Source organism: Halichoerus grypus, chromosome 14, assembly GCF_964656455.1.
Source record: "Halichoerus grypus chromosome 14, mHalGry1.hap1.1, whole genome shotgun sequence".
Taxonomy (NCBI): Eukaryota; Metazoa; Chordata; class Mammalia; order Carnivora; family Phocidae; genus Halichoerus; species Halichoerus grypus.
In genome coordinates, this window is record NC_135725.1 from 87110496 (window position 1) to 87124980 (window position 14485).

The window sequence follows — 14485 nt, forward strand, 5'->3', positions numbered from 1 at the left end:
CAGAAAAACTGGACGGTTAACGTCTGCTCCAGCTGAGATCCTGCTGAGAGCTGTGTAAGGGTCAAAACTGGCCCTCGCTTTGGGATTGTGTGGGCCAAGCACTGTGCCAATCCCGTGTCCTACTTTTTTAAAGTAGGCTCCATGCCCCACGTGGAGCCCGGCATGGGACTTGAACTCACAACCCTGAGATCAAGTCCTGAGCTGAGATCGGGAGCCAGACGCTCAACTGACTGAGTCACCCAGGTGCCCCTATCCTACCCATTCTTTAGAAATATTTGTTGAGACTTCCTAAGTGGATTTCACGAACCACAGTTTGAAATGTGTGCTCAATAACCTTCCCATACATATGACATATGTCCTATTCCTGAGTCACAATGGGGATGGAGAAGCTGAAGCTGGCGGTGATTTGCCCAAGGACTCCCAGGTAGTTCATGGCCCAGCCAGCCTTTGATTCAACATCAGTTGGAAGCAAAGTTTATGCTCTAGACCATTAGCCTGGACAGACTGGGGCCCCACCAGCCCCGCCATCTGCCATTTCTGGCCCCCAACAACCTTTCTTCTGGCCCTGGCTGGTGGCCACCTCCTCAGGGAAACAGAGAGAGGCTGAGAGGCTGGATGAGGAGGCTGGTGTGTGGCTGCAGGTTGGCTGGGGGCAGAGAAGTCAGCCTTGGCTGTGTTGAATTTGCATAACATTATTGTTCCATCTAAAATCTGTCATTTTCTCCCCAGAGCCCCACAATACCTCTGAAGTTGCTGAGGATCAGAGAGGCTAGTGACCTGCCCAGAGTCACATAGCAGCTGAGGGCAGAGCTGAGATGCAAAATCAGGTGGCGGATGTTCCATGGTGATTGGAACAGGGGAACCAGGCTCAAGTGCCCTACAGAGACCAGCTGCCCCCTAGGTTGGGTCTCTAAGGTCCCGATCCTCAGGCCACCACTCTGGGGTTAGCAAGAACTTGGGGCCCTTTTGTCCTGACTACCATGGCCTTCATCCCCCAGCAACCCCCCCACCCCGTCCCGTACATTCTCCACAGGCCTGCTTCTGCCCTGCCCCACCTTTGCATGAGACTTGGCCTCTCTTGGCCTCAATCTCCCCTTCTGCATAATGGGGGTGTTGGGTTCAAGAGTCTGCCAGGTCTGTGAGTCAGGAAAGAGTCTTGCTACCTCTCCCAGCCTGCCTCCTTGTCATTTCCTCCCTTGGAGTTGGACTCTTACCTTAACTGCAAAGGCCCACGAGGCTGACCAGCTTCCCTCACAGACAGGATGGTACATGGTACAACCCAGGGGGCAGCTGGACACTAGAGTTTTGGGCCTGGCTCCTCTGTCCCAGACACCATGGAGCAACAGGTGGAAGATCTTTGCAAAACACAAAGTGCTGTACACGAGGGGGGTTTGAAAAAAAAATGGGGGGGGGTGCACCTGGGTGGCTCAGTTGGTTGAGTGTCCGACTCTTGATTTTGGCTCAGGTCCTGCTCTCCCGTGCTCCGTGCTGGAAATGAAGCCTGCCTAGGATTCTCTCTCCCGCTCCTTCTGCCCCTCCCCCCATCTCCCAACCCTCCCGTGTGACCACACCTGCTCTCTCTCTCTAAAAAAGAAAAGGAAAAAGAAAAAAATGGTCTCATGTTTTGTAAAAACAGCCAACAACTTTTTTTTTGAAAGTACAGGGATGTCGGAGAGCCTGGCTGGCTCAGTGGGTGCAGCATGTGACTTATGTTCTGAGTTTGAGCCTCTGTGCTGCCGGCCAAAGGTGGCGGGGAGGGATCAGGAAAAATCCCTACATTTCTCTTACACACCTTCCCACTGCATCCACTGTATTAGTAGTAACAATGGGCACATGCTTCTTTCATATTTAGAACAAGTCAACAGAGAAAATAAATTAACCTCAGCAAATTCCAGTGCAGAGCTGCCTGTATTTTACCTTATCTTACTTAGTTTATTTTACTCTGTACTAAGTGGGAAATAAAATAATCCCTGGAAAGCGCCGAGCCTGGTGCCTGGGTAAGAGCAGGTGAGTCTCCCCCCCGCGCCCCCCCGCCCGGCGCCACAGCCAAGCGGCGTGAAGCTGAGATTCGAACCCAGGCCTGCTGCTCCCGGTCTCACCTCTCCCAAGCTGTGGCTGCAAATCTCACAGTCCGGGGCACGGTGGCCGTCCTGGGTACGGCCGTGTTACCGCAAACCCAGGCACCTCCAGCCCTGTCCCGCCCTCACGCCCGACGGGACACCCGCATGCTTCCCCAGCCCTGCCGAGCTCACCATGGGTTGTGGTCAATCCCGTCCAGCCTGCGAGCCGGCAGCCGCTTGGCCATGGCGACCTGGAGACCAAGCAAGCAGAAGGTCAGAGCGCTGGAGATGGGGCTCTTATCTGACCACAGCCCCCGCCCCCTTGAGGAAGAGGTGCAGATCCGCACCCTCCGAGGCCAGGACCGGCTCCAGTCCGCCTCCGGGCCTGGCCCCGCCCCATTCCGGCCGCCGCACCTGCCCGCCCCCCCCCCCCCCCAGCCGGGCTCCACATATCCGTAGACTCAGACCAGATTCGGACCAGTTAGGCAGGACCGAGGAGGAAGAGGGGCAAGGGGGAGGGGGAGGGGGAGGGGGAGGGGGAGGGGCAGAGGGAGGGAGACAAGAGCTTGCCAACATGACGGCAGCAGCTCCCCTTTAGGACGGCCTTGCTCAACTCAGCACAGTCTGGCTGGGCCCATTTTATAGATGAGAAAAATCGCGTTTTTAAAAATAATTTTTTTTAAAGTAAACGTTACGCCCCACATGGGGCTCCAGCTCACGATCCTGAGATCAAGAGTCGTACGGTCTACCTACTGAACCAGCCAGGTACCCAAGAAAATCACATTTTAGAAAAATATCTATCAATGGATATGCCGACATCAATAAAACGGGCTACAAAACAGTATGTACAGTATGATTATGTTTTGTAAAAAATATACCCTACTATATATTTGTATACACGTACATTTTTCTATGACCATATATGAGTAGACGAAAAAAAAGTTTGGAAGGGAAATACATCAAAATGTTAACAAAGGTTCTCTCTGAGTGGTGGAATTATAGGTGATTTAATTTCATGTGTGTGCTTTTCTTTCTTTCTTTTTAAGTTTATGTATTTAAGTAATCTTTACACCCAACGTAGGGCTCAAACTCATAACCCTGAGATCAAGAGTTGCATGCTCTTCCAACTGAGCCAGCCAGGTGCCCCATGTGTATGCTTTTCTATGGTTCCAATTTTTTGGTATGGAGATCACACCATATTGGATTGATTCCGATATGTGCATTTTTTTTTTTTTTTTTTGCCTTGCATGTTCTCTGAATTCAAATGTTTCTCAGAATCTCTAGCATGTCTAATTGGCATTTCCCGCCCCGCTTTACTAGTCCATACAGTAACAGTGTATCTTACATTGATGGCATCATGGTTTCAATGCTATAAGGAATTACTTTTGATTTGGGGATGCATCATATTTAAAAAAATAGAGGGGCGCCTGGCTGGCTCAATCAGTAGAACATGTGACTCTTGATCTCGGGGTTGTGAGTTCAAAGCCCCATGTTGGGTGTAGAGATGACTTAAAAATAAAATCTTAAAAAAATGAAGATGAACATCGGGGAGATGGGGGATGCAAGTTGGAGCAAGGGAAGTTTGAGAAGGTTGGGGTGGGGTAAGGGGTAGGGGGTACAGAGGCATAAAGAGAGAGAGAACAAAGGAGGTGAATGGAGGTGAATGAGAATAGGAAGGAAGTAAATATAATGGGACCACAGAAACTTGGGGGACCTCAAAGGTGTCACCTTCAAGTATGTCACACACTAATTGCGTAAGTGAGGAGACAGTGCTTGTTCTTGGCCTTATGTATAATGTATTCCTCAGCCAGTGTCTACTGAGCACCTACTGTGTACTGAACACTGGGCTGGGCTTAGGGGATGATGGGGAAGCAGCACAGCACCATGCAGACCATTCAGATGCAGAGCTACAAGTTCTCCTTAGAGGAAAGGCAAGGCAAGGCAAGGGTCCCCTCCAGGCTACAGTCAGGGAAGGCAACCTGAAAGAAGAGCGTGATGCACAGCTTTGAAGCCAGGCCCATGCCAGATCCCAGGGGCCCTGGGTTGGGCAGCAAAACACATGGGGCTAGAGCACTTACAGTCTGGTGCAAGCACCGAGCGAGAGAAGTTCCAGCCTTCTTTCTCTGGAAGACCCCGGCCAGGTGCAAATGGATGGCTGTCACATTCCTGAACATGCCTCCCAGAGCCTTGGGACACTGGTGACTTCTCCTCCAGGGCAGAGGAGAGGGAGGAGAACGCTCTGGCCAAAAAATGGCTCCGAGGCCAGGGCGTGGGTCCCCCACACACAGCTCTAACAACAACAACAACAGCAACAATAAGAGCTAATATTTATTGACTGGTCATTCTGTGCCAGGCATGGCAACAAGTGCTTTCTTGCATGATTATCCCTCACACCTATAGCCCCCTGACCCCCAGCAATCAGAGTGACCCTTTCAAAATGTAAATTACTTCTAAGGGGGCAGGGGGAGGTCCAGGTGAAGATCATGAATGACCCCTAACATCACAGGGAGAGTCAACCCTACATTATGTTCTGACTCTGGAAACACACATACCTCCTGCAAATTATTCCTGTGCTAAAACCAAATCTAAATCAGATCATGCCGCTGGATTACTAAAACACAAGGGACAGAAGAATGTGTTAAATGACACCATGGAGAGGTGATCCACAAATAACCCTGTTTCTTCAACAAATAAAGTAAAAGGGAAAAAAGGTCCAGGGCATGATAGATTAAAAGAGAATTAAAAGACATACATTTAAAAAATGAATGCGGGTGCCTGGGTGGCTCAGTCGTTAAGCATCTGCTTTCAGCTCAGGTCATGATCCCAGGATCCTGGGATCGAGCCCCGCATTGGCCTCCCTGCTCAGTGGGAAGCCTGCTTCTCCCTCTCCCACTCCCCCTGCTTGTGTTCCTTCTCTCACTGTGTCTCTCTCTTTCAAATAAATAAATAACATCTTTTTAAAAAAAATGAATGCCTTGAAAAGGAAGAAAAACGTTGGAGGACTTAATGGACAATTTCAAAGCTTACTGAAAAGCTACAGGAACCAAAAAAGGATGGCCCTAGCATAAGGACAGACATATAAATCAATGAAATCAAAGTGAGAGTCCAGAAATAAGACTCTCCCATGGTCAATGGTCATACGGTCACTTGCCATCTGACAAGAGTGCTAAGAAAATTCAGTGTGGAAATGACATTCTTTCAACAAATGGTGCTTAGACAACTGGATATTCACAGGCAGAAGAATGAATTTGTGGGGCGCCTGGGTGGCTCAGTCGTTAAATGTCTGCCTTCGGCTCAGGTCATGATCTCAGGGTCCTGGGATCGAGCCCTGAATCGGGCTCCCTGCTCCTTGGGAAGGTCGCTTCTCCCTCTCCCACTCCCCCTGCTTGTGTTCCCTCTCTCTCTGTGTCTCTCTCTGTCAAATAAATAAATAAAATCTTAAAAAAAAAAAAAGAATGAATTTGTACCCCTACCTCACAACATACACAAAACTAACTCAAAGTGGATCCTGGACCTAAATACAAGAGCCAAAAATATAAAACTCCTGGAAGAAAACAGGAAGTCTATCTTTGTGATCTTGAATTAGAAGACAGTTTCTTAGGTATGACACCAAAACTGCAGGCAACAAAAGAAAAAAACAGTTACAATGGCCTTCACCAAAATTAAAAACTTTTGTGCCTCAAAGGACACCGTCAAGAAAGTGAAAATATAAAAGTATGGGGGTAAGTATTTGTGAATCATAAATCTGAATTTCTCCAAGGAAGATACATAAATGGCTAATAGGCACATGAAAAGATGCTCAACATCCTTAGTCATTGGGCAAATGTTACTTCACACCTACTAGGATGGCTACAACAAATATCAGGGATAATTACAAGTGTTTCAAGGATACATAAAGTTTATCAGCTAGAAACTTACATGGCAAAACAAATTCTCTTTATTTTCATTTTTTAGAGGTTTTATTTATTTATTTATTTGTTTGTTTGTTTGTTTATTTAGAACATGGGTGGGGAGGGACATCCCTGGATCAACAAAATGTGGTAAATCCACGTGATAGAATATCACTCGGCAATAAAAGGGGATGAGGTTCTGACACTTGCTGAAAAATGGATGAAGCTTGACAACGTTGTGCTAAGTAAAAGAAGCCAATCACAAAAGACCACACATTACACGATTCCATTTATACAAAACAGGCAAAGCTCTAGAGATAGAGAGTAAATCGTTGATTGCCTTGGGCTAGGGGTGGGAGTCTGGGGGCAGGAACGGGGACTGACTGCTACGGTTGCTGGCTATCTTTTTGGTGTAATGAAAATGTTCTAAAATTAGATTGTGGTGTGGCCATACTAAAAACCAGTGAACGGTACACTTGGAATGGTTGAATTAGACGGTACGCGCGTAGCATTATATTTCAATAAAATGGTTTTTAAAAACCAGCAAGGTTTAGGGGCGCCTGGCTGGCTCAGTCGGTGGAATGTGCGACTCTTGATCCCTAGGTCATGAGTTTGAGCCCCACATTGGGTGTAGAGATTACTTAAAGATAGAAAAATCTTTAGGGCCGCCTGCGTGGCTCAGTTGGTTAGCTGTCTGACTCTTTTTTTTTTTAAAGATTTTATTTATTCATTTGAGAGAGAAAGAGAGACAGAGAGAGCACAAACAGGCGGAGAGGCAGAGGGAGACGGAGAAGCAGACTCCCGGCGAGCTGGGAGCCCGACGTGGGGCTCGATCCCAGGACCTGGAGACCGTGACCCAAGCCGAAGGCAGACACCCAACCATCTGAGCCACCCGGGTGCCCCCTCTCCTTTTTTTAGGTGTCTGACTCTTGATCTCAGCTCAGGTTTCAATCTCAGGGTCTTGAGTTCAAGCCCAGCACGGAGCCTACTTAAAGAAATAATAATAATAAATTAATTAAATAAATAAATAACCTTTAAAAAAATTAAAATAAAGTAAAATAAAATAAAAATCACCGAGGTTAAAAAAAAAAAAAGGCAGTATCCTTGCGGTGGCCACAATAGCGTGTCTCTCTGACTGGCAGGAGCCTAACTGACTGAGGAGACGGCTGTGCTCAGAAATACATCCCAGGTGCTTAGCACTAAGGCCATGCTTCCATGTGCTTTCCTGGCGGCCCGGCCAGTGTCTGAAAGACAGCGAGGTAGGCTGTCGCTGGGAGACAGGGCACTCCCGAGGACTCCCATTGGTTTTGCTGAAATTTTCTTTCTTTAAAATTTTTATTTATTTTTTTAAAAGATTTTCTTTATGAAAAACAAACTGAGGGTTCTAGAGGGGAGGGGGGTGGGAGGATGGGTTAGCCTGGTGATGGGTATTGAGGAGGGCACGTTCTGCATGGAGCACTGGGTGTTATGCACAAACAATGAATCATGGAACACTATATCTAAAACTAATGATGTAATGTATGGGGATTAACATAACAATAAAAAATTAAAATGTAAAAAAAAAAAAAAGATTTTCTTTATTTATCCATGAGAGACAGAGAGAGAGAGAGGGAGGCAGAGGGAGAGGGAGAAGCAGGCTCCGTGCTGAGCAGGGAGCCTGATGCGATGCGAGGCTTGACCCCAGGACCCCGGGATCATGACCTGAGCCGAAGGCAGACGCTTAACCGACCGAGCCACCCAGGCGCCCTTGCTGAAATTCTCTGAGAATTGCACTGCCGTCTGAGATTTTTCCTTCCAGCCTTCCTTTCTTCCCTCTCTCCTCCAGGGGGGTTAGATCACAGCACTGAAAAAGAGGTGAGGGTTTGGGGGCCTGGGGGGGGGTGCTGTCAAAGAGACCCAGTAAGCAAATGCAACATATGACCCCTTGGATTGGTGACAAGAACAGTGAAAGTTCCTAAAGGGTATCTGTGGCACAGCAGGAGAAATCTGAATATGGCCTGTCCATCAGAGGGCATGATGGAATCACTGGTCAATTTCTCTGGGGGTGATAACGAGGGGTGTTTATGTGGGGGGATGGCATTCTTAGGAGGCACGTGAAGCATTTAGGAGTGAAGAGTCAGGATGTCTGCAATTTGCTTTCAAAAGATTCAGCAAAGACATTTATATACAAGGGCAGGGCAGAGAGAGGCGGTTGCAAATGCGGTGGACGTGAGCGAGGGCTGAATCTGGGGCCTAGGCAGACATGTGGCCACTGCACGGTTCTTTCACCTTTTCTGTAGGTCCGACTTTGTCAAAACAGAAAGCTGAGAGGCAAAGGAGACGACTGAATGCCGTGCATGGGCATCTGGGATTGTGATTCCAAAAAACCAGCTATAAATGGGACGCCCCTCCCATCCTGGGCGCCCCGAGGGGCAAGCACTCAACAAAAACCCACGAAGGTGCTTATTCCTCATCAATCTCTTAGGAAAGTATGGAAAATTTGGCAACTGATTGAGCAAGCAGGGTTACAGGAGAGGGAAGAACGAGCTGAACCGGACCTCTTTGACCCGAGGATGTGGGGCTCAGAGCCAGAGATAGAGAGATAGAGATAGAGAGCATGCACACCCTGGAGGTTGCATGTGAAGAAAACCCACCTCTACCCCCAGGGGGAACCAGAGAGAAAGAGGCTGCTTGGTTTTGAGCTAGGCACCCCAGGTTCCCCAGGCAATGGTGCTCTAGCCTCCCTGGGACCCACCCCCCCTCCAAGCTTGACTACTTAGGACTTGTTAGTTCTCATTTCGGGTTTGAATCTGTGCCAGGCAGGAAAGGTTGGGTAGAGCACAGCATCCTTAGCCACTGTGTCTCAAGGGTGGTCCTCAGAGAGTGGGCTGTGGGCCCCGGGGTGGGAATGCCCCCGAGCAAAGCTGCATTAGACTTGTAAATATCTAGACATCCGCTGTGTGGGCTCCATCGAGGGTCCCCAAATGTTAGGGGTGAGTCTGAGGGACAAATGTGAACACTGCGTATTGTATGATATGAAGAAATCAGTAATTTCTTAGCTGTGCTAATGGTATTGGAGATTTCTTTCTTTCCTTTTAACAGTCCTTCTATTTCAGAGATATCGCTTGAAGTATTGACGACATAATATCTGGGATTTGCTTCAAAATAATCCAAAACATTCCGGATGGTGGAAGTAGGAAGCGGATGGGGGAATAGATGAAGTAAGCCAGGCCATGGGTGGAGACTGGGGGGGTTAGTATAGTCTACGCTCTACTTTTGTATATATTTCGAATGTTCCTCTTGCCTGAGGTGGAAATCACAGCCACAACATGGAAGGAGCCTGGGCCCCTGATGGTCGAGGAACCATCAGTTATCTCTGGACTTAGTGGGGAGGAGGGGATGGACCTTGGATGGATCTTGTTCAAGCTGCTGTTATTTTGGTTTCTCTTTCATTAACAGGAAATTAGGCCTAACGGCTAAACCCTGTCCATGCCCTCAGCCCCAAACCACCAGGAGCACAGCCGTGACGGAGTTGCAGTGAGGGAACGTGAATGCCAGGGCGCTCTGGGGTCTCAGTGAGAGGCTCTTCAAACTTATTATGGGATTTGGACTTTGGTGGAGTGATTTGGGGGAGGGTCCAGGGAAGCTAGATTGGTGCTTTCAGAAGCAGGGATCACTTTATGGTTGGATATCACACTAATCTTTTTTTTTTTAAAGGTTTTATTAATTAATTTAATTGAGAGAGTGCGCGCGCGCATGAGCGGGGGGAGGGGCAGAGGGAGAGGGACAAGCAGACTTCCTGCTGAGCGCAGAGCCCAAAGGCGGGGCTCAATCTCAGGACTCTGAGATCGTGACCTGAGCCAAAATCAAGAGTCAGACGCTTAACCGACTGAGCCGCCCGGGTGCCCCACAATAATCATATTTATAGGGAGGCAGGCTCAAGTGAGGCTGGCTAGACTTGGTGGAAAAGCAGCCACCATGTGTGCCACGAGAGGGGGGCGCTGGGTTTCCTGTGGCTTCGACAATGTTCACGTCCATCTGTGTTCAGACGTGATCGCAGAGTGTTTTTTTTTTTTCTTCTGGATTTATTATGGTCACAGCGTGGCCTTGTCTGATATTGATGTTCTGTGCAACTGTTCATGTCCAACACAACACAGGTCCTATCTGTGGGTGCCAGGCCAGCTCCTGGATTCCAGAGGCTGCTTTTCTCTTCCTAAATCCTCATGCTAAGAATAAAATCCAAAGTCTTTAGCATGTACTAGAAGGCCCTGTGAAATCAGATGCAAGGCCACCTGTCCCAGGTCATTTCCTGCCACTGTCCCTTTCGCTTGCTGTCCCCCCAGCCACACTCCCCATTCCTGTCTACCTGTTACTTGTGGCCCTATATCCACTCTCCTTCTAGAGCAGCGTCAGCAAACTTTTTCTTTACGGGGCCAGAGTATATACTGTGGGCTTTGCACGGCCTACGGTGTCTGTCACAGCTCCTCAGCTATACTGTTGCAGGGGGGAGTCTGCTTCTCCCTCTCCCTCTGTCCTGCCCCCCGTTTGTGCTTCCTCTCTCTCAAAAAACAAAACAGGGGCGCCTGGGTGGCTCAGTCGTTAAGCGTCTGCCTTCAGCTCAGGTCATGGTCCCAGGGTCCTGGGATCGAGCCCCGCATCGGGCTCCCTGCTCGGTGGGAAGCCTGCTTCTCCCTCTCCCACTCCGCCTGCTTGTGTTCCCTCTCTCGCTGTGTCTCTCTCTGTCAAATAAATAAAATCTTTAAAAAAAAAAAAAAAAACAAAACAAAACAAAACAAAACAAACAAAAAAACCCCACCTTAAACAACAACAACAACAAAACGCTATATTGACAAACTCTGGTGGCAGACCAGGGTCGGACTGTGGGCCCTCCTAGCCTCTTGAATTCTCAGATGTGTCCACACTGAGTCTCCAGCAATTTGTCCGTTATGTTTAGGTTTCATCCCCCTGAACTGGTCCCCGTGGAGGTTTCTGCTCCGCTAAGTCATGATTCTCTGTATCTGCTGGTTTGTCTCTCTGGTTTTGGAGGCAGTGCTTTGACCCATGACGTCCCTTCTCAAATGGGTCTAAGAAGAGGTGTTGATTTTTCGGTTTGTTCAGCTTTCTGCTTGTGAGGATGGAGGGATGACTTCCAAGCTCCTTACGCACAGGACTGGAAACCGGAAGTCCAATGTAACCTGCCTGTTCATGGAATTTTGTCACTACCAATAGAATGCTCTAACTTCATTATGAAGGAGAAATTAAAGAGAATAATTTATAATGCATTAGTCAGGCTTGCCCACTCTAGAAGACTCTGGAAGTAGACAGCTGCTTGCACCTGCTTATAAGAAGTAAGTTCAGCCTGACCAAGGCAGCTACCCAGCTAGTCCCTTCTAAACCCTGACGCAAGCCAGCCTCTTCCCCCAGGGTCTTCCAAAGCGTCTCAGAGCACTGACAATCAGCCATCTGTCCAAAGGTGGGGCACTTCGTCCTTATGTTCTTCAATTATCAGCTTCTCCAGAGCATCTTCTGGGGCCAGGCCCTAGCATAGGGCTGAGACTACAGTAGGGACCATGAGCTGTTGGTCCCCGGGTAGGGGTGGGGGTGGGGGGCGGAGAGGAGATGCCCCCAAGCACTCTCTCCTTCATTCATCCTGCAACTATTTCCTGACAAGTACAAAGACAGGTGTTATGGTTTGAGCTGTGTCCTCCAAAAGTGTATGTTGAAGACCCCCAGCACCTGTGAATGGAAACCTAGGGTCTTTGTAGATGTAATCCATGTAGGATGAGGTCATATTGGATTAGAGTGGACCTCAATCCAGTATGACTGGTGTCCTTCGAGGAAGGGAGAAGAGACACAGACACACAGGCGAAAGGCCATATGAAGACAGAGGCAGAGATCGGGGGGGTAGGCCATCTACAAGCCAAGGAGCTCCATGGATTGTTGGCTGGTAACACCACAAGCTAAGAGAAAAGCACGGGACAGATTCACCTCTAGAGTCTTCAGAGAAACCATGACCCTGCTGACACCTTGATTTGGGACGTTTAGTCTCCAGAATGGTGAAAGAGAAACTTCCTGTTGTGTAAAACCACCCACCTTGGGGTACTTTGTGCCGGCAGCTCCTGGAAATGAATGCAATGGGCTCTGGGCACCTGCCTGGGGACCTGGGAGCTTGGGAGGGCTCCCTGGAGGATGCGGCATTGGCGCAGAGTCCCAAAGCAGGGAAAGTGCGCCTGGCAGCGAGGAAGGTGCAAAGGCCCGGGAGTGGAAGAGGGCTGGGAGATGCCAGGAGCTGAAAAGTCAGTCTGGTCGGACTTTACGCTCTAGTTTCTCAGAACTGAGTCACTCCCCAGGGGAACCCTGCAGGAAGTACTTACTCCCTGATGGCTGTAGCTAAGAACCAGAGCTTGGAACAACAGAGGGTAGTGTGATTTCTATCTGAGGAAGGACATTCCACGGAGGGACATTCCACAGTGTGTCACATCGAGGGGAAGGCGTCAGTGTGCCTCAGCCTCACTCAGCCAGGGGACATGAAGTCAGTCCATGGCCAGGTCTGAGTCCAGTGCTGGTCACAGGAGGCACCTCGTGCCTGCCGCATGTTCTAGGGGGACCAACTGTCCTGCTTGCCCAGGATTGAGGGGTTTCTTGGGACTGGGACCATGCTGGGCAAATGGAGATGGTTGGTCTCCTTGGATTGGCCGCATGCAGGGATGGCTGCCCCTGTTCTGGGACCGATGTCCTGCTGACTCCTCCAGAGGGACCCTCTTCTGTCTCCTGACCAAAATCTGTGGATGCCCAGCAGGCTGATCCTCTCTCTGACATCCTCACCCACATCATTCCACGTCTATGAATTCTGTCCTTTCTCCTAAAGTGACTGTACCTCTTCTGCCCTAAATTACACCTTTATTTTATTTTTTTTTATTTTTATTTTTTAAGATTTTATTTATTTATTTGACAGAGAGATAGAGAGAAAGCACAAGTAGACACAGTGGCAGGCAGAGGGAGAGGGAGAAGCAGGCTCCCCGCCGAGCAGGGAGCCAGACATGGGGCTCGATCCCAGGACCCTGGGATCATGACCTGAGCCGAAGGCAGACGCTTAACAACTGAGCCACCCAGGCGCCCCATACACCTTTATCATCTCACTGGATTACAGTGGTGGGAATACTATTAATGCAATCAGCGGTCAGCTCTAATCTCCTGAGTGCTTACTTTGTACCAGGTACCGCGCTAAGGACCATATATCATCGAACCCTTTTAACAGCCCGGAAAGTAGGTGCTTTCCTCACCTCCATTAACAGGCAAAGATACTGGTAATAATGATAAAATAACAACTAACACTCATAGTGAACTCCTGGAGGTCGGAGGAGGGTCTGCCTCACCCAGTGGCCAGCACAGGGCAGAAGGTCATACTCAGAAGGGAAAAGATCCCAGCTCATGACCCTCCCCTTTCCTCCGCCACAATCTCAGCCCTTCACCCACTCTGGGCACTGCGTGCTCTGGGGAGAGGTGGTGCCTTGGGGTAGCCAGCTCCACAGAGGGCAAAGAGAGCCCATGCTGGATGAGACTGTGTTTAACTAGTCTCACTGCCTTGGGGTTGGAGCTGGAAACCAGGAGCTGGCTTCCACCGCAGGAGACTGCCCAGGCAGGGGGTAGCTGGTGTGTGCGCCGGGGCGAGTCTTTGGGGCATGGAAGTGAGCACCACACTGTTCCATCTGTGGGGCAACTCTGTCTTACTACTGCCAAGCTCTGCGCCTGCCAAGCTCTGCGCCTGCCAAGCAAGGACTGGGCCCTGAATAGTCCCCTGGGGAGAGGATTCGAACACAGACCTTGGTATCACTCAGACCTCGGCTGTGTGAGTCGAGGCAAGTCACTTCACCTCTCTCAATGTCAATTTTCCTAAGGATAAAATAAATACAAATAAGATAACTCAGGGACTCCTGGCTGGCTCAGTCAGAAGAGCATGTAAGTCTTGGTCTTGGGGTTGTGAGTTTGAGTCCCACATGAAGTGTAGCAATTACTTAAATAAATAAAAAACTATTAAAAAAAAAAACCAAGATAATTTATGGAAAACACGTCCCTTAGTGCCTTGCACATAAAAGGTGCCCAGTAAGTGATAGATGTTCATAACAGAATGGGCACTTTATGAATACTATTGAATCACTGTAATATGACACGTGGGGCTGGATGTGTGTGAATTCACTCATGTTTGGCAGGGCTGACTTCTCTATGAGGCCTCCTCCACAGGCATGGTGCTGAGGACCCACAATACTTTGAGGATCCCATGAAAATGTTTTAATTTTAATTTACTTTAAAATAAGGGAAAAAAGGGGGAATGTAATAATGATGAATATATAATAATGAATCCAGCCTGCATGATATTCATTCTTTATAACACATGGTTGTAAAATGTAATTTCTATTGGGCTGCCTGGGTGGCTCAGTCTGACTTGATTTTGACTCAGATCATGATCTCAAGGTCGTGAGATCTAGCCCGGTGTTGGGCTCTGCACTAAACATGGAGCCTGCTTAAGATTCGCTCTTTCCCTCTGCCCCTCACCCC

The 14485-nt window shown here is 48.9% G+C and overlaps 1 protein-coding gene across 6 annotated transcripts in view; it reads right to left on the reverse strand.

The window, feature by feature from the left end:
* KYAT1 (kynurenine aminotransferase 1) overlaps positions 1–14485 on the reverse strand; it is a 32408-nt gene that overhangs the window by 6780 nt on the left and 11143 nt on the right. For 3 of the 6 annotated variants that reach the window (XM_036069175.2, XM_078061876.1, XM_078061875.1), the window contains 2 exons: positions 4139–4350; positions 2253–2311 (listed from right to left, as the gene is read on the reverse strand). In XM_036069175.2, the coding sequence (XP_035925068.1) occupies positions 2253–2311; positions 4139–4234 (155 nt within the window). In that variant the 5' untranslated portion in view covers positions 4235–4350. Of the gene's footprint in view, positions 1–2252; positions 2312–2407; positions 2429–4138; positions 4351–14485 lie in introns of those variants that run through there. The other 3 variants (XM_078061877.1, XM_078061878.1, XM_078061879.1) reach the window with 2 other exon arrangements.